Source organism: Dermochelys coriacea, chromosome 10, assembly GCF_009764565.3.
Source record: "Dermochelys coriacea isolate rDerCor1 chromosome 10, rDerCor1.pri.v4, whole genome shotgun sequence".
NCBI classification, from domain to species: Eukaryota; Metazoa; Chordata; order Testudines; family Dermochelyidae; genus Dermochelys; species Dermochelys coriacea.
The window spans coordinates 31,605,761-31,624,440 of NC_050077.1; the positions used below are offsets into that span (position 1 = coordinate 31,605,761).

Genomic DNA, 18,680 nt, shown 5'->3' on the forward strand with positions numbered 1-18,680 from the left:
TGTATACTTCATTCCAAGCATTATTTCTTGGTATCAGCTTTCAGAGCAGATGCACAAATGGGAAGAGCAGTCCTGCAACCTCTTTTCAAATGAGCTCTGAGTTCCCATCACCTTGATTTCTGAATTGCCTATTAATCACCATGAGGGGAAACCACAGGCACAGGAACTCAAAGAAGAAAAAATGGTTACTTATAGTAACTGGCTTTTTAAGATGTTCTTTGCATGTGGATCCCATGACCCACAGCTCGGAGACTCTTTGAGACTCTGGACAGCAAGAAGGAACTGAGGGAGTGAGCAGGGTCACCCTGTCCTTTGTCCTTAGGAGAGGGGGTGCAAGGACACAGGGTGCACCCATGACTCCTTAATGGACACAGCTCTTTAAGTTTCCGAACTCCTGTGCAAGGGGTGCTACCACACCATGAGTGGGATCCACATGTACAGAACATCTTGGAGAAGCACAGTTCAGTTACTTACCTTATAGTAACTGTTTCTTTTCACAGCTAACCACTCAAGTTAGATGGGGGGGATCTGAGTTACATGGGGTGGGATCTGAGTTACTACAGAGAATTCTTTCCTGGGAATCTGGCTGGGGAATCTTGCCCATATGCTCAAGGTTCAGCTGATCGCCATATTTGGGGTCAGGAAGGAATTTTCCTCCAGAGCATGTTGGAAGAGGCCCTGGGGGGGTTTTTGCCTTCCTCTGTACCATGGGGCACGGGTCACTTGCTGGAGGATTCTCTGCTCCTTAAAGTCTTTAAACCATGATTTGAGGACTTCAGTAGCTCAAACATAGGTGAGAGGTTTATCGCAGGAGTGGGTGGGTGAGATTCTGTGGCCTGCATTGTGCAGGAGGTCAGACTAGATGATCAAAATGGTCCCTTCTGACCTTTAATATCTATGAATCTAAGTTAACGTGTCAAATTTGCACACGCAGACTTAACTCTGCCCATTGTGCACTTGAATTATGGTCGTCTTTAACTAAATTTGCACATACTATTTCACAAATATAATGTAGTAGAAATCTTTTTTACAGCCTTAGATATGCATATTCTATTGTACTACACTGTGTATTATGAGTATGACAGTGAAAATGATTTATAGTAGCAAGTGTGGAAGAAGACATTCTGATATATGTTTGAAAATCTTATGCTTTTAAGACAATGATGTTCAAGCTGACAACGGTTGTTCAGGCTGGATCTGATAGCCTCTGCAGCTCAGCCAGATTGTTTCAGTATGAGGTGATTCCTGTAAACTTAAGTTTTAACTTCTTTCCTCTCTCTAAAACAGTTGAAAGTAGGGGAACCAAAGGAATTTCTCAGGCAGAAATTCGATCGGCTATGAATGTGGGGAAGTTAGAAGCACGGATGCTCTGTCGTCTTCTAGAGAGATACAAAGTTGTCAAGGTAATGTCTTGTGGATTAAAATGAGATTAAAAACACGGTTGCAACTGCCATCACTGTGGAAATAAATTGTAACTTACTGGTCACTTTTATCTCAAAAAAGAGAGAAAGTAGAAGGGATTTGAAGATGGGCGGTGAAAAAAGAGACCTGTAGAAACTATAAAGATTGACTGTTCCGTTTAGAGGGGAGACAGATAAGAGATAGCATATGCAAAATAATGAATGGGGAAGGCAGTGTTTGAAAAATTAATTCAATGTCAACAGCATAGATTTTTAAGGTGTTTAGGCGGTGTTGTGCTCAGCATTGCAACACAGGAGTGATTTGGTAGCCTAAATCTCATTTCTGGAACTGGATTTAGGCACTTAGGAGCCTAAATTCCATTGACAGTTGGGATTTAGACTCCTAAGCATCTAAATCCCTTTTGAACATGAGATTTAGGCTCCTAAATCTGTTGGGCATTGTGACATTAAGTGCAGCCATGCCTAATACTTTTAAAAATCTAGGCCTAAGCTTACTTGTCAAGCTGCAATACACAAATTCCCCAAGCCATGCCCCTCCTTGCCCAGTCCCTGGTTAGCTCCCCCAATACTTAATTTGTACATGGTAGGAGACAGAAAATGCTGGCTGTTTGAAAATGGCACTGGCTAACCTAGATGGGAGAGTAGGAAAGAAGTTATGGAAATTGAGTTTGACCCCCAGAATTCAAATCCCTTCCAGCTGACTTCAGTATGTATCCATAATACACAGGGAGAAAAGTCCTGGAATGTGTAGAACCCAGAAGTGAAGCAAATCGCCATGTGGTATTCACCCATAATGGTGCACAGTCCCCATGTAGACACAGTGACATGTATTGAATCAGAAAACAGTTGACATTGTGTACACAATCAGTGCATACAATCTAATATGAAAAAACTCAGTGCAAGATAAACCCTCCTGTGTAGATAAAGCTTTAGTAGCTTCTACTGAGGGACCTTGTCAAAAGGCCTTTTGTAATTTAAATAAATTGTCAACTGGTTCTCCTTTATCTGAACGTATCACTAAAGTAACAAAGAATTCTAAGAGATTAGTGATACATTATTTTCCTTTGAGGAAGCTATGCAGTTAAACCCTGTCATACCTTGATCTTCCAGGTTTTTTATCATTTTAACCAATTACCATATAAAGCTTACTGGACAATAATTACCTGGATCACTCCTAGAGCCTTTTTTAAGTATAGGTACGTTTGCTACCCTCCAACCCTTCTGTATAGCAGTTGTTTTAATAAGATTGCATGTCGTGGCCAAGAAATTGGTAGGATTTAAAAAAACAAAACATATTCCCAGGATTCATATCTAGAGTTATTTTATATAAGATTAGAAAAGGGATATAAACATGCTTCAGAACATAAACCAACCATTCATTGATTGGGGTGGGATGGAGGTAGGAAGAAATTCCTTAAGTATTTGTTCTGGGCTTTTCTACACTTGAAGCATCTGGTTCTGGTCACGGTCAGACCAGATAATGGAGTAGAAGGACCCCTGGTCTGATCCAGCCTTGTAAGTCCCGTATTCCAGCAACTTAACAGAGAATTATGATTCTAGAAGAGTATGCATCAAACTGATTAAGAAACAAATACTTTGGTTTTGTTCAGATGTCTGTAATACAGAATAAGAAAAAATATATTGTGATATGTGATTGTTAGCTACGCAGGATCCAGAATTTTTGTGTAAACAGAATGTTTCTCTGTTTTCCATGAGCTGCAAACGTGGCCCACCTAGTTGTTTAAGAATAGAGATTAAAACTTTGGGAGGTGGGGCTTGGAGGAGGAGGAGGAGTTGAGAATCTGGGTGGTCAGAGGACAAGGATAATGGAGGGGGAAATGGAAGAATTTGCCAAAATAATGACTTTCAATCCTCTTAGGGATTTATGGAAGATGAAGGTCGGCAACGAACAACAAAGTATATTTCACACGTTTTTGCAGAAGAGAGTGATTTAAGCCGTCAGTTTGAGAGGGAGAAGGCCCGGAGTGAACAGTTAGCAACAGTTAGCTTGGCTCTAGTGCATGAAGACTCCCTGCCTGAGGAAGATCTGTCTCCTGTAGAAGAAGACACTTTCCTCTCAGAATCAGATAATGAGGAAGAGATGAAATACAACAAGAAACGAGAAAAAGGAGTGAAGGCCAACTCAGATGCACTGCTGAAATTCAGCTTTCGAGATGGCCCCCATCAGTCAACGCCAACTAAAGGTAGGGAATGGTTCTCTGGGGAGTCTGGCTCTCTCATGTAGGTTTCCTTCGAAGAAAATAGAGAGGACATCAGGTTTGTTTAAAAAAAAAAAACTCTTCTGCAGCATTGCCTGCACCCTGTTTGTGTTTGGTGTTCTCTCCCCAAAACTTACTATATTGTGGGGGGGCAAGGGTGACACGTTCGTTCCTAACCCCACTGTCTCTTCCTTCTGCTGGGGACTTGGAACAACTTCCTTGCCTTAGGTGGCTAGACTCTTGGGAAACTGGTGTAGGGGTGGGGCACAGGTGCTTCTTCCCAGTCCCCTGTGCACTCCCAGCCATTTCTCTAATGAGCTATGGGAAGGGGTCACCTGACCTGCCATAGATTTATGGAAAGGCTGCAGAGGTGCATGTTGTGAACTCCTGCTCTTTTCATGCTCCAGGGGAGGTTCCTCTCAGGCAAGACAGTCTTTGAAGCGGGAGACAACCCCCGTTCCCCCTCTTCCTTCAGGCAGCAGCTGCTGACCAAGCTAATCCTGCCCCCTACTATCAGGTAGGAATCTACCTGGAGAGTCTTCTGCCTGCAGTCAGAGAAGGGGGGAAATCATCATCACCTAGAGGATGTAAATGTCCAGAATTCACTCAAATAATATTTAAATTTTTAAGACTGAGCATAGCTGTTTACTCTCCCTGAGCCTCCCTGTTTCCTGCAATGGCCTTATTGGATAGAAGATGCTTGAAGAGTATAGTCGGAGACACTTTAAGCGAACCTGTCTGCAGGCCTGTGCTAGGTCCCTGTCATCTAGGGAATGGCTGGGCATGGGAAAAACGTGTAGGAACTGGACAATGAAGTGGCCAGCCTAACTGGACTTCTTTGTGTTCTTAAATTAGGCTGCAAGTTCCAAGCCACGAAGACCCTGGTGAAGAAGCTGCCTTCCCCCCGCCTTCTTGAAGATCCTGATGAGCTCCCAGATGGCTTTGCAGAGGAGGATTCTAGTTTGGACACTATAAAGCAGGAACCTAATCTCTCTCTAGGCACTCATTCCATAGATGAAGAGGGGGATATGGCTGTGATTGAGGAGGTCAGGCTTGAAGACCCCAAGGTAAGATATTATGGCTTGATACTTGCCCTCTTGTTGGTACAGCTGCTTGAAGGATGAGAATTCCTGCAATATTGGGCAGGTGACCCTCTGACTGACAGTTTTCTACTTTTCATAGTAAGACCTCCACCTACAATCCCTTTGTTTCACACTGGTTATTTTGTCCCTCTGCTTCCCCATCTCCCTGCACACATTCAACCTGGTTCTGTTTAAAGGTTATCAGCAGCCTAGTTGAGTCATGCAATTCAAAGTTTAGCGAATGGAATGAGAGGATGAAACTGCATTCATAGGAACTTCCTCATTGTTAGTCTTTCAGCTTTGGGGGCTTGGGAAATGCCACTCCTTGCTTGCACACAGAGCAGACTTCGTTCTTCAGTCGCTATGCCCATTGATCACAACTTGCCTAAAACATTCAGAAACAAGCATAGCCAAATGCCATAGGGCTAAAACTGAGTGAGATTCGTAGGAAGAGCTAGCATGTGCTAGACCTAAAGTCATCCTGTAGTTTGAGTGGTAGAGATCTGGTGCTGAAGGTTCAAGGTTCAAAAGCTGATGGTAATGCATGATTTGGGCATGGTTATTGCAGTTTGGTGGAAGTTAGACTAGTTGTTTAGGACACAAGCTTCAGACATGGGAAAGCTGGGTTCGGGTCCCTATTCCACCAGACTCCCTATATGACCTTGGACAGGTCACTTAGTCTGTGCTTCGGTTCCCATCTGCAAGATGGAAATAAATAGTACTGCTCTGCCTCACCAGGATGCTGAGAAGATGACACATTAAAGTTGAGAGAGACTCAGATATTATGGTGATAGAGGGACAGATAGGAACTCCTTGAGTTTCTACAGACTGATTTTCCTCTCTCCATGCTCTTCATTAGAAGAATGCTGAGCAAAAGAAGGAAAAGCGCTCCAGAGCCACTGCAATGGAGAGATCTCATGAAACATACCGGCTACTGAAGCGCCGAAATCTCATTGTAGAAGCTGTCCGAAACCTCCGCTTAATTGAAAGCTTGTTCACGTAAGACAGAGTCTGAAAGCTGTTTACTTGTTTAGTGGGAGCCTGAAGCATTGTGGTAGCACAATCATTGCTTTGAAACGTCTGTGCACTTCATTACATGGTGGTTGATCCTGGTTTCCTGCCGACAGCATGTTCTGTGCTGTAGGAATGCAGGTATTTACAGTTTAAGAGTAACTGCACTTTCTGACCCCCTCCGTGGTCTGCTCAAGGAATGCCCTCACAGCCTCTAGTCCATCTCCCTACTGACCAGAGGTATAGGTTTTCAGCCCCCTTATTCTTCACTGTGTTTATCCTAGCAGATCTGATAAAAGTCCAACCCCTGCACTTCTTTGTCTCAGTGGGCTATTAACTGTATATGCCAGCAGCTAAAAGTAACAAGAGTTCTGTCAAAGCACAGTGCATTTATTTTAGGATAAGTCTGACACAATAAACATACAAAACAATAAAAGGTCTAAATGCATATATAAGCTTCTTTGAGTGATCGTCCCTATGAGTCCACGTGTGGGTGTGGATGCATGCCATGCGCTTGAGTCTGGAAGTATTTCTTAGTAGTGTTAGATGACCCACACATACATAGAACATCTCCTCATGCTCCCACCTGAGGGTGTAAGAGGTAGTGTGGGTTGATGCCTCTCCAGTTCCCTCTTACTGCCGCATGGCCTGAGTCAGAACCTAATGTTCCTTCACGCTCTTTGTTTTCTAAGCATGACTTACTTCTGCCTAGTTGTAAATAGTTTGTACATAGGTTTTCTTAGTGTTTAGATCAGTTTTGGTATAATTAGTTTAGTTCTCTTCCCCGTTCAGGGACTGCATTCTGCCCCCTCATCTCTGCCCAGGACTATGCCGTGGATTCTGGGCTTAAAAAAACATTTCCTGCCTGCATTCTTTCTCTGTGAGCAGTGAGCACCAGCGATGCCTCTACTGCCTGGGTGAGACACACATTGCAGCTTACTGCGCCATCTGCAAATCCTTCTGCCCCAGACCCAGGAAGTCCACGAGCCCTGTGTTTGAAAATATCTGATGAAAGAAGCAATGAGACCCAGGGTCTCATCTGAGCTAATGCCCCATTGAGATGTATGAGGCAGTTTGCAGCCCTGAGCAATTGTTTCGGAGTTTGCAGATGCAGCCAGAAATCATTGCCATGGTGCACTCTCCTTTCACATTTTCAAGTTATTCTACACAGCCATAAGCATTAAACTTATTGCTTTGTTAAAATGAAAGCTGAGATTCTAGAAAACAGGATGGCAACCTCAGAAGAAGTGCTGGGTTGTTCTTATGGCACAACCTAGCCCAGTTCAAGTCTCAGTTTAGTTACTGGCTTAAAATCAGAAAAAAATCTTTCCTACATTATGACATCAGGCACATATCACACTGCAGTTGCTGTATCTTAGCCACTGTTTCTAAACACATCACAATTTAAGTTTGCCAGAGGATGCTAGTGACTAAATGTTCCTTTCAGGCAGTGACAAATGGAGCTTTCAGATGTGGGTTGAGCAGCCTGTGGCAGTTTTGGTGTAAGGTTAAAAATAGAATTAATTTTGACTACAAATTCACTATAGATTTTGCAGCTTTAAGCAGCATGGAAATGTCACTGCAGCTAAGAAGTGTAAGATGCTGTTTCATGTTCTAGGCTTCAGAAAATGATCATGGATCAGGAGAAGCAAGAAGGTGTTTCCACCAAATGCTGTAAGAAGTCCATTGTTCGACTGGTACACAAGCTTTCCCAAGAAGGGCTCCTCAGATTCTACCGCACAACAGTCATTCAAGATGGCATTAGCAAAAAGGTAACTTGTTGCTCTGAGTCTCTGTTGCTGGGAACTGTAGCAGCAAAAATTGCTGCTTATACTGCATATTATCAAGCTAGTCTTGGCCATTTTTTAATTTAGAACTAAATGACATAACAGACAGGTAGAGCTTTCAGCATATTATATTAAATATTCTCCAATGTTGACACCCGTCAGGCCTTTCTTGTAGAAATACTTTGTTTTATTAGTAATACCCCAAAAAAACTACCCAGAGACTACACCCAGCAAGCCAAGACTCCTCCTGATTAGTGCTTGGAGCTTCCCATTATCACTTCTCTGGTAACTGGCTGGTTGCTCCCTCTCAGTATAGTTCAGACTGTCAAACAGTTCCCCTTTTTAGCTTTCTCTTGGAAAGCAAGAGCATGTGAAAACTTCATAAATTAGCCTTTAAGATTGAATTTTCCTAAGCTTGATCTTCATCCAAAATTGTCTGTGTTCTTTAAGTTGAAGCAAAATCTCTGCATCTGTTCTTGAGTTTCATGGAGGTAAAAACAAATTCTTTAATTTGAAATAATTATTGAAACTTCCTTCACACAACTCAAACTGGTACCTGCTATGTAAACAGTCCTCAGTGAGGAGATTTGCACACAATCCTGAGTGAAAATTACTGTTTGATAATCATCCACTGAAAATTACCTGCTGTGCACGCACAGTAGAAAGTTTGTGAAATCTGAGTGCCTGACCTGAGAGAAGTCCTCAAGGTGCACTCCTTTTAATATGAATTTGTTGGTCTTATGGACTTTTGAAGTCTTTCATACACTTTTCCGCCTTTACTAGCATTCAAAGCCAGATGGGACCATTGTGACCATCTGTTCTGACTTCCTGTATAGCACAAGCCAGAGAGCTTCCACAAAATAATTTCTAGAGCAGAGCTTTTCGAAAAACATCCAATCTTGATTTTAAAATTGTCAGTGATGGAGAATCCACCATGTTCCTTGGTAAATTGTTCCAATGATTATTTACTCCCACTGTTAAAAATGTACACCTTATGCTGCCCTACATGGTTATGTTCCCCTATATATATTTAAGATGTTTTTAAAAATTATACAGGTTTCAGCAGTTGAGGCAGTTTTAATTGCTTTTTCTGTTTTTATTTTTTTCTTAAAAACTTAGGAAACATTTCTAAATGTATATGGTTCTCAAATGTAGTATGGGCCCCACCTACCTGTTCTGTTCCTTCATCTCCATCTGGAATATCAAGCCACATAAGGGGCTCAAGTCTGAGGGCAGCTCCTGTTTCCTCTCTTCCTCTTATGTAGTTGACTCCTTGTCCACTGGGTCAAATCCTGCTCCTACTGAAGTCCAGGAGAGTTTTGGCATTGACTTCAGTTGGGCCAGGTTTTCACCCTGGCCTCAGCTGCTTTTACAGGCTGCTCTTTACAATAAAAAGTCCAGACAAGGCAGCTGGAAACAACCACACCATGTGACCAGCCAGCTGATCATGGACCATCAACAAATGATCTGAAGATCACAGCTTGGGAACGGTTAACGTAAAACATAAAGTATGTGCAGGGCATCAGATAATACTGCTTTTGTATGGTGATTAATTTCAGTTTGCTCTGAATCAGTATAAGTAAATCTCCATACACTCTTCTGATTTTACTTTGTTGTACAGGTAGAGTTTGTAGTTCACCCTTCCGTGAATCCTAATGATCCCCTGGTAAAAAGTGCCATTGAACAAGTGCGTTTCCGGATCTCCAACTCAAGTACAGCAAACAGGCAAGTACTGTCTACAGTTCAGTGACTCCAGTATTTGCAGTCTGAGATTCCTGTAATTTCCATCCTGTTTGTTCATTTCCTTAGTAGTGCCACCGTATCATGCATAGGGCTATTCTGCGTTATGTCCTTGAATCTTGTTTTTTTATTTATCTCTACATTTGCCTGTGGCACACCTGGGTGGGATAGCTGAGCCGCTCACAAACAGTGATGAATTTTTTGAAGTATTAGCTTCGCTTTGTTTGGAGAAACTGAGGCACAGAAATTTGAGACTTGCTGAAGATCATGCAGGAAGTCTAATAGAGCCAGAAATAGAATGTGGATCTCTTGAATCCGAAGCCTTAACTCAAAGACTAACCTTGTAAGCCTGGCAGTTTTGATTTTTCAGCAGGTCTGTCTGGTATCAGCCTCACTTGCTCTAGCAAGTCTTAGGGACAGGCCCCAATTAAAAATCATAAAGAATAGGTTATTGTAAAGAGGCATGTGAAGTCTGCTTTCTGTTTTTTGTTCGAAACTATGAATGTCTCATGCCAGATATACTTCACTAGCTCAATGGTTACCTGTATCCTATTGTTTGAACACAGACAGCCTCCCCCTGATTGCTTCTTGCACATTTACAAAATACAGGCCAAGAGGACACTTGACAGCCTCTTGATTGCTTCCCTCCATGGTCACACGTATTCAAACAGAGTCCAGCATGTGGCAACGCGTGAGGGCCACTGCTTCCTACACACACACCCTTCGGGGGTCATGAAATACCTGATGGCCTCCTGACTGATTCAGAAGTAGTAGGGAAAGGACATCTCCCCTGACTTCTTCCCCCATCACCTCAGGACCACTTCCTCCACATACATGTCACTAGGAGGGGGCCCTTCCTGCTAGCTTTCATGACACACCATTATTCAAGGGCTTTAGGTGACCCAGACTGTCAACTGAGGCTGGAGGTTTCCTCCTCAACACTTCTCACCCCTTGCATGGGAAGCATTGATTCCCGGTGTTGCTTTCCCATTCGAGACTCACATTCCATTTAGATAGCAGGCACATACATCCTTTCAGTGAAGGAGTCATACTTCACAATCTTAATCATTCCTCGCTTACAACTGTTGTCTCCTACAACATATGAAACTATTACTATCCTTTGGAGAATCACAGCCTCAAGAAGCTGCACCTCTTGTTGCTCCCTGCACACTCTCCCTTTTTGAAGCTTCTAGCTGATGCTCCCTGTGTTTGTAGTGACTTCTGTCTTGTAGCAGTCATAAGGGGTTGTCCTGGTGGTATGGTGTTCTGTGCAGCCCACTCCATTGTCCATTCAGGGAAATCCTTTTGTTCTTTGTGAATAGACCCCATACTTCACCAGGAGACCCCCCACTATTTCCCTCGTGAGAGCAAACATGCAAAACCCTTTTCCTCAGTAATGATTTGCAAAGAGAAGAGTTGGTCTTGGTTTTGTATGAAAATTTTCTTGCAGAACAGTGACTGTCACCTTGGCTGGTGATTGTTTGCAGAATTAATTATATTAGTGCCTGTTTGACTTTACCAATGTACCAATTTTCCTGTGTGGTTTTTATATAGGGTTAAAGTTCCCCAGACACCAACACCCCAAGAGCATTTAGAGGAAGATAGTCTGGGGCAAGAGACTGCTGCTGTATCAGGGGAAATGCAAGGAACCTCTCTCTCTAATGCTGAAAATAATGGTCGGGCAAGGAAAACTGATGAGAAAATGGGCATAATGCAGCTAAAAAATTATCACCCTGTTACAGGTAAAACTAACTTCTACTCATCCATCAAATAATTCAGACAATTGGAGAAACTTTTCCATTTCTCAGATACAGGGTGTGAGAGATCCTCGCACTTAAGATTTGTGTCCTAGAGTGAAATTCGGGTGGGAACTTCCTAGGTTCAGTGTACCAAAGCCACTGGTAGTGAAATGTAGCCCCTGGTGCTCCAATAGTTCCTATGTGATGTGACTGCAGTTGGGAAAGTGTTCCCATAGGTGGCTATGCCCAGCTGTTCATCAGCAATTAAAAACCCCCTCTCCATCCACAATCACCAACAGGGATGCTAAAACTATAGCTCAGTTGGTCACTTACTATAATATAGGGATTTTTTATATAGCCTTTGCTACACATGCATAGCATCTTGGATTACTGTGTACTACTGTGTGACGATAAAGTAGTAAAGAAAAATATGCACTACAGCATACTAAAACAAGACTACAGTGAAGTAAAACAGTTCTAAGGAGTGCTGGCAACAACTTTTAAAGTTAGGATTGCCGAACGCTTTACAGAAATATTTATTGAACTTTTCTGAATCATTATTAACAATTTTACCATCTCCATCTACTAATAGGCCCATACCATTAGGATTTCTTTTGTTCCTGGTCTACTTAAAAATTCCTCCTTGTTGTCCTGGGCCCTTCCAACCATGAATTTTTCCCTGGTGTCTTTTAACTTCCCTTATCAATTTTCTACACTTCATAACTTCTGATTTATATTGATTGCTGTCATCTTCTCCTTTTCTTTATTATATATTACATTTTTATTTCTAATTGCTTCCTTCAATACCCATCTTAACCAGAATGGGCTTTTACACAAAGTTCTTATTTGTGATTGTGGCTTTTTGGCCATCTGATAAACTCCTCTTAAACAGCTTCCAACTTTCATGCACATTTGTGTGTCTAAATTTTTCCTCCCAATCAATTTAGCTTGTAATTTCCCTCACTTTTAGGGAATTAGCCATTTTATCTTTTTAAACTATTTTGTCTTTGGATTCAATGGTTCATCTTCTTTTCTCTGCAGTTCCAGGACTTGGGCGTTCCCTTGGCTTTCTTCCCAAAATGCCTCGGTTAAGAATGGTCCACATTTTCCTCTGGTACCTAATTTATGGACATCCTTTAAATGGGCAGCAACAGAAAGCATGCTGTGATGGTGATAAAAGAGGCAGTCCACAGGGACTGGACACAAACACAGCTGTACCTGAAACCCATCCAGGTGCATCAGGAGATGATGATGATGAGGCTGCACCAGAAACTACGTGCGTGGCGAATCATGAAGTCCCTGCACAGGAGTCTGAAGTGGATCTGTGTAATGAGACAGGTAAGAACTGGCTCCTCATCAGATCAGGACTGTGTCTACATGGGGGAAATCTTGGGGTGGTGGGCAAGGGGTGGGAATCCTCTCCACTTTTAATGCCAGTTACTCCGTGAGCATGCTCCGAAATGTTGTTTCAGTTGCTTATAACACCACCTCCTCAAAGCTTACTTAAGGCACTGACCATTAAAGGATTGGTACTGCCATGTTTTAGAGTTTGACTTCAGCTGTGGATGCTGTAGCCACGATTAAAATGTGGGGCACATATTGGAAATGGAGAACATGTACTTTAGCGAACTCAAAAAAAGGAGGTGGTTTGGACCTAAGGCTTTGGATTGTCCCATTATTCAGTGTTGGGCATAAGCCAACAACTCACTGCCTGAGTATAGAAGGAAGATTCTCCTATGCATAGGTTATTCCATAGTTGCCCATAGCGGGGATTAGTACGCCTCCCTCTGAAGCTTCTGGTACTGGACACTGGCAGAAACAGGATACTAGGCTACGTGGGCTGCTGCTTTAAGTCTGTATTGCAGTTCTTATGTTTCTTTACAATTGTTACAATATGGTTTCAGATTTCCAATACTTCACTGGTCCCCAGATAGGACTAATAATTTTGTTCCATCTGTGATTCTAAACCAGCATCCTTTCTCTAGTGTATGTGGATGATATTTCATGGATGCGCTACGTCCCTCCTCTCCCAGTACATAGGGAATTTGGGTATGGCTGGGCTCTTGTTAGTGATGTTCTTCTTTGCCTACCTCTCTCCATCTTTGTCCAGATAGTGCAAGTCAGCTACAAGGTACTGTGCTTTTGTTTTGCAATTCATATTCTGTATGATATAATGTCCAGTGTTATTAACAGTACTTTACAAAGCAGCAGACATGCTTAGTCTGTATTATCTGCTCTTAAGACTATATAATCAATTTCAGCTGGTAGTCCATAGAAATTTAACTTTAGTTTTTGCCAGTTTGATTCTGGAAGAAAATAATCAATGCAAGATGAACAGCACTCTAGATCTATTGATTCATAGGACAATAATTTGCATGTGACTTACTGAAGACTTCACAGAACCCTGCTTTTGCCTGGAAAAATGAATTAACATGACTAATGATTAGCCACTTTGTATGCACTGGCAATTCATAGATTCCAAGGCCAAAAGGAACCACTGTGATTATCTAGCCCAGGAGTCGGCAACCTTCGGCACGCAGCCCGTCAGGGTAATCCACTGGCGGACCGCAAGACTTTTTGTTTATGTTGACCATCCATAGGAATGGCCCCTCGCAGCTCCCAGTTGGACATGGTTTACCGTTCCTGGCTTACCACAGCTCCCATTGGCCGGGAACGGCAAACCATGGCCATTGGGAGCTGCTGGGGGCCGTGCCTGTGGACGGTCAACGTAAACAAAATGTCTTGCAGCCAACCAGTGGATTACACTGATGGGCTGCATGCTGAAGGTTGCCGACCCGTGATCTAGCCTGACCTCCTGTATAACATGTTCCAGAGAACTTCCCCAGACTAATTCCTAGAGATCTTTTACAAAAACATCCAATCTCTATTTAAAAATTGTCAGTGATGAAGAAGCTACCTCCACCATTGGTAAATTTTTCCATGGCTAATTGCCCTCACTGTTAAAAATGTATGCCTAATTTTGAGTCTGAATTTGTCTAGTTTCAACTTCCAACCAGCTACTGGAACTTGTTGTACCTTTTCTGGCTAGATTGAATAGCCCACTATTAAATATTTGTTCCCCATGTAGGTACTTATAGACTGTAAGCAAGTCACCACTTAACCTTCTCTTTCTCAAGTTAAATAGATTGAGCTCCCTGAATCTAACACTATATGGTATGGTTTCTAATCCTGTAATCATTCTCATGGTTCTTTGCTGAATATCCTTCTTGGTGCTGATATTTATTATAAAAAAACCTAAATTCTGAAGGCAATTGTCACACTTAAGTGTGATACTTCGAAGACTAGTTAATCTCTAGTCAATGTTCTGATTAAATTTCAGTCAGTTTTCACATTTTGGTAAACTTATTGTAAAATAATTTTTTTTAGGTGGATGGTCTTGAGGATTTTTTAAACAATCCTCTAAAAAAACATACACTGATCAGATGTCTTCCGAGGTCAGTCCGACAGCAGCTTCTTTATAAGAGGCAAGTACCTGTCGTGGTGGGATATGTCAAACTAAGTGGCTGTGGGGAGGAAGTGGGGTTGTTGATTGTTCTTGCAAGGACTACACTGGGCAAACTCTTTGCCCAGAAGAACTTTATGCTCAAAAAGATGAAAAACACACCAAAAGGTGGAGGAGGAAGAACAGAGCAACATTCAGGTAAAGTGACTGGGGTCTGGGAAGGTTGTCCATGTTGTCAGAGAACGAACAAGTTTTTTCACATCAATCAGGCCTCCGGGGGGAAAAATTGCGACAGGTGCTGATCTAATTGGTTCTAGGCTGATTGAGAATATCAGATGGTTCAGGGCATGTGGTCAGTGAAAGAGCAGTGTCAGCTGGCTAGCACTCTGGCCTGGACAGTTCACCTCATGGCACTGTCTTCTCTCTTCCCAAAGGAGAACATCCTGATTTGGTAATTAACTCGTCCACCATGATGTGTCAGCAAACAGAGTGGCACAGGCAACTTTAAATCTGGAATTTTCTAAATTTTGGGTGCTTGATTTTCAACCATAATGTTTTTAATGTAAGTTCCTAAATTTTAATAAAGAGCAATTTGAGAGAACAGAATTTTCATCATGTGGGACTGTATCAACCCACCACATTAGTCAGCAGGATTGGAACGTTTAGCTACACAGCACAGACTTCCATTTGAACTAATGGATTGGTGGTTGCACTAGCAGGCTGTTATCCTCTGTGAACCAGCCAGCAGAGGAGGATAAGACAGAGACAGACTTTGCCAGTGGGTGTCATAACAGTTTGCTACACAGCAGAGGAATGCTGAGACGTGGGAATTTGGGTTCTGTTCTAAATTCCTGAGATTAACCTCTAATGGTTACGAGTCTTTTCCCTATCTCTGTCCCAAACCAGCCTATCTGCTTGTATCACACCCAGCCGGTCCCTCTGCTTGTCACCCTCTGCATTCTAGTCAGGCAGCTTCCTCTTTCTCTTCCATGCTTCCTGGGTACCAGCCTGGGAAGTATTGAGAGCACAGCAGAGACACTCTTCCTGCTCTCTGTTCTGATGCTTGGTACCGTAGCAGTCCCCATTACCATAGCCGTCCCCATGAGCTTGGAGGAGCAATTGCAGGAAATGTACTTCTTGGCTCCTGCAGACCTGAGTAGGAGCATGCTCAGGGCAGATGAAATCTTCAGAGATTTTTAACTGCCAGCCTCAAAAAAATCTCTACCATGCATATGCAAAGTGTGGTGGTTTTTTTTCAGAGGCTTATAACTTGCCAAATTTGGGTGTGTCTTCTTGGAAACGCCAAAAAGCACCTTTCTGATCCCAGCTGCCCCTTCTGAGAAATTTAAAGTTCATGCTTCAACATTTGGAGACACTAGAGTGTTATATGACTACCTAATATGTCTGTTAAAATACGTTATTGCTTGTGCCTGTTTTTACAGTTTAGTGTAAATTAGTGACATGTATCACATGTTTAATTTATCATGAATACAAAATGTAACATGTCCAACTATGTTGCAGGAGATACATCTTTTCAGTGGTGGAAAACCTGCAGAGGTTATGTTGCATGGGGCTGCTACAGTTTGGCCCAACTGAGAAATTCCAAGATAAAGATCAGGTAATTTATTTAAAATTTGAATATTACTCTACTTTTTGCTCTGATGATGATGATAGTAAAATAAGAGTTTTTAAATTTGCGATGAGCTTAAATATATGGCTCTGGGCTAAAATGCAACTCTGCAATTTTTAGTGAAATATTGGAAGTTTCATGGATAATTTCTGACCACTATTCTGGGATAAGACTTCACAGACATTGAGCCAGATTCCTAAAAACTATATGCAGTGATGATCCAGAAGTCTCCAGAATGCCAGCACCCTGTCTAGGACTTACCAGGCTGTGAAAGGTTGGATCACAGAAACCCCCTTCGGGACTGCCACCTGATGTGCTGAGACTATCTGTGAGCCTGTTTCCCCTGGCAGCTTGGGACTTCAGTGCCCTGCCTGGTTTGAGCCAGACACGCTAGCCTGCTGCAAACCCAGACCCAGGTCTGAACCATGTCCCCTAAAAGCTGCAGGCTTAACTGAAAACAGCTTAAGAAGTGTTCCTGTCTCCAACACTCAGATGCCCAGCTCCCAATGGGGTCCAAACCCTAAATAAATCCGTTTTACCCTATATAAAGCTTATCCAGGGTAAACTCATAAATTGTTCACCTCTATACCACTGATAGAGAGATATGCACAGCTGTTTGCCCCCCGCAGATATTAATATGTACTCATGGTTAATTAGTAAAAAGTGATTTTATTAAATACAAAAAGTAGGATTTAAGTGGTTCCAAATACTAACAGACAGAACAAAGTGAATTACCAAGTAAAATAAAACAAAACATGCAAGTCTAAACCTAATACAGTAAAAGTGATTACAGATGAAATCTCACCCTCAGAGATGTTCCAGTAAGCTTCTTTTACAGACTATTCTCCTTATAGTCTGGGTCCAGCAATTGCTCACACCCTTGTGTTTACTGTCCTTTGTTCCAATTTCTTTCAGGTAGCCTTTCAGGGTGGAGAGGCTATCTCTTGAGCCAGCTGAAGGCAAAATGGAGGAGTTTCCCAGGGGCTTAAATAGATTTTCTCTACATGCATACAAATAGGATGAATATATTCAGTAGAACATAACCTTTGCAGAGATATATTATACGGCAAATGTAGCATAAAACATATTACAGTTATGTCATATTTACATTCATAAGCATATTTCCTGGGGTGCAATGTCACACTGCCTTAACGTGTTTGCCTCCATTACAGGGAACTCGGGTGCCATGTAAATCCTGCATTGGGAGATATGGCTTTTTGAAAACATAACTGTGAAAGGTGTCCCTTTGGGATTAAACATACTTACACAATCATTCATTAGTGAATTAAAGACAATAGTTCTTTCATACACAGTGGACTACATAATCACAGTAGAACAAACCATTAAGAGGAATTCCAGGCATAAATAGTTTACTTCAGTAAAATTCTGACTTGAGCAGGTGATATATTCTACCACAACACAGTTGATAATAATCTCTGAAATTGTATTCCTGATCCTAGCCATTGGGTGATGATAGATTGTCTCTCTGTAGAACCCAGAATAGGTTCCCTAATCACAGAGTAAAGTGCTATCACTGGGCAAGATGACAGCAATGTGCAAAGTGGTTGTTGCCAGTATGGGCCACTTGGAATAGATGGAGTTGTGTGTCCTGCTAAAATAGCCATTTCAGCAATTTTACTTACAGGTGTGAAACCTTGTGTATTTCACAGGTATTCGTCTATACAAAGAGAAATGCAGTGATTGTTGATACTACTATCTGTGACCCTCACTATAACCTGGCTCAAAGCAGTCGCCCATTTGAGAGACGTTTGTATGTTTTGAACACTATGCAGGACGTAGAAAACTTTTGGTTTGATTTGCAGTGTGTCTGCCTTAATACTCCATTAGGTATGGTATGATCCAGCATTCTCTGTCATTTCCACCTTCATCCTTTATATCCTTTGCTTCTCACACCTTCTCTTGCACTTTGCCATGAAGTAAGGCAGATTCGGTCTTGTCACCTTTAACTTACTGTCTCTGAATCCCTATGGGCAAGTATCTTTCTGTCTGTTCTGCAGTTTGTCTAAGGTTTTGAAATATTAACCTTCTTGATCGATTTTTGTGATTGGCACTATTTGGGGTGTGTGTAATCTGAAACTGACTGGAAATATCCAAGTAAGGGCAGGGGTTAAGGTGCAGCATGGAGCACAATCAACAGTACAGGGCATGTTGTACTCCTGGCTTCTGCCCTTGGGGACCAGAAAACTTTAGGACTTGGAATTTGTCCATCTCATGCTACAGAGCTGAGAGCCAAGATTGAGACTCATGCAGGTTAATACCTTCAGAGCAGAGATACAAGGCAAATTATTCATCCCCACCCCTTTACAGGGCCTACTTCAGTCCTTGCCAAGCAAGCTAAAAAAATACTTGTTGCCAACATGTTTTTATCATGATTTCCCCGACTAGCATGGGCAGAGATCTTTTTTCTGTGAACCATGTTGCTAAACCTTCCAATAGACACTCTGACATAGCCCGTAAGTACAGGTTCATCCAAGTAATAAGTATTACAGTTGTAAGTGGTTACAGTATTTTCACAATCGGGGAGTGTCTTTTTGGTGGTGGTTGTTTTTTTTTTTTAATAAAGGTAG

The 18,680-nt window shown here is 42.1% G+C and overlaps 1 protein-coding gene across 3 annotated transcripts in view; it reads left to right on the forward strand.

Annotated features, from left to right (window-relative positions):
- GTF3C1 (general transcription factor IIIC subunit 1) overlaps nucleotides 1-18,680 on the forward strand; it is a 79,332-nt gene that overhangs the window by 21,444 nt on the left and 39,208 nt on the right. For all 3 annotated transcript variants that reach the window (XM_038420683.2, XM_043493801.1, XM_043493802.1), the window contains 12 exons: nucleotides 1,288-1,403; nucleotides 3,301-3,625; nucleotides 4,496-4,707; nucleotides 5,582-5,721; nucleotides 7,352-7,505; nucleotides 9,142-9,245; nucleotides 10,815-11,002; nucleotides 12,041-12,337; nucleotides 12,985-13,130; nucleotides 14,387-14,484; nucleotides 15,984-16,080; nucleotides 17,763-17,940. In XM_038420683.2, the coding sequence (XP_038276611.1) occupies nucleotides 1,288-1,403; nucleotides 3,301-3,625; nucleotides 4,496-4,707; nucleotides 5,582-5,721; nucleotides 7,352-7,505; nucleotides 9,142-9,245; nucleotides 10,815-11,002; nucleotides 12,041-12,337; nucleotides 12,985-13,130; nucleotides 14,387-14,484; nucleotides 15,984-16,080; nucleotides 17,763-17,940 (2,055 nt within the window). The remainder of the gene's footprint in view (nucleotides 1-1,287; nucleotides 1,404-3,300; nucleotides 3,626-4,495; nucleotides 4,708-5,581; nucleotides 5,722-7,351; nucleotides 7,506-9,141; nucleotides 9,246-10,814; nucleotides 11,003-12,040; nucleotides 12,338-12,984; nucleotides 13,131-14,386; nucleotides 14,485-15,983; nucleotides 16,081-17,762; nucleotides 17,941-18,680) is intronic.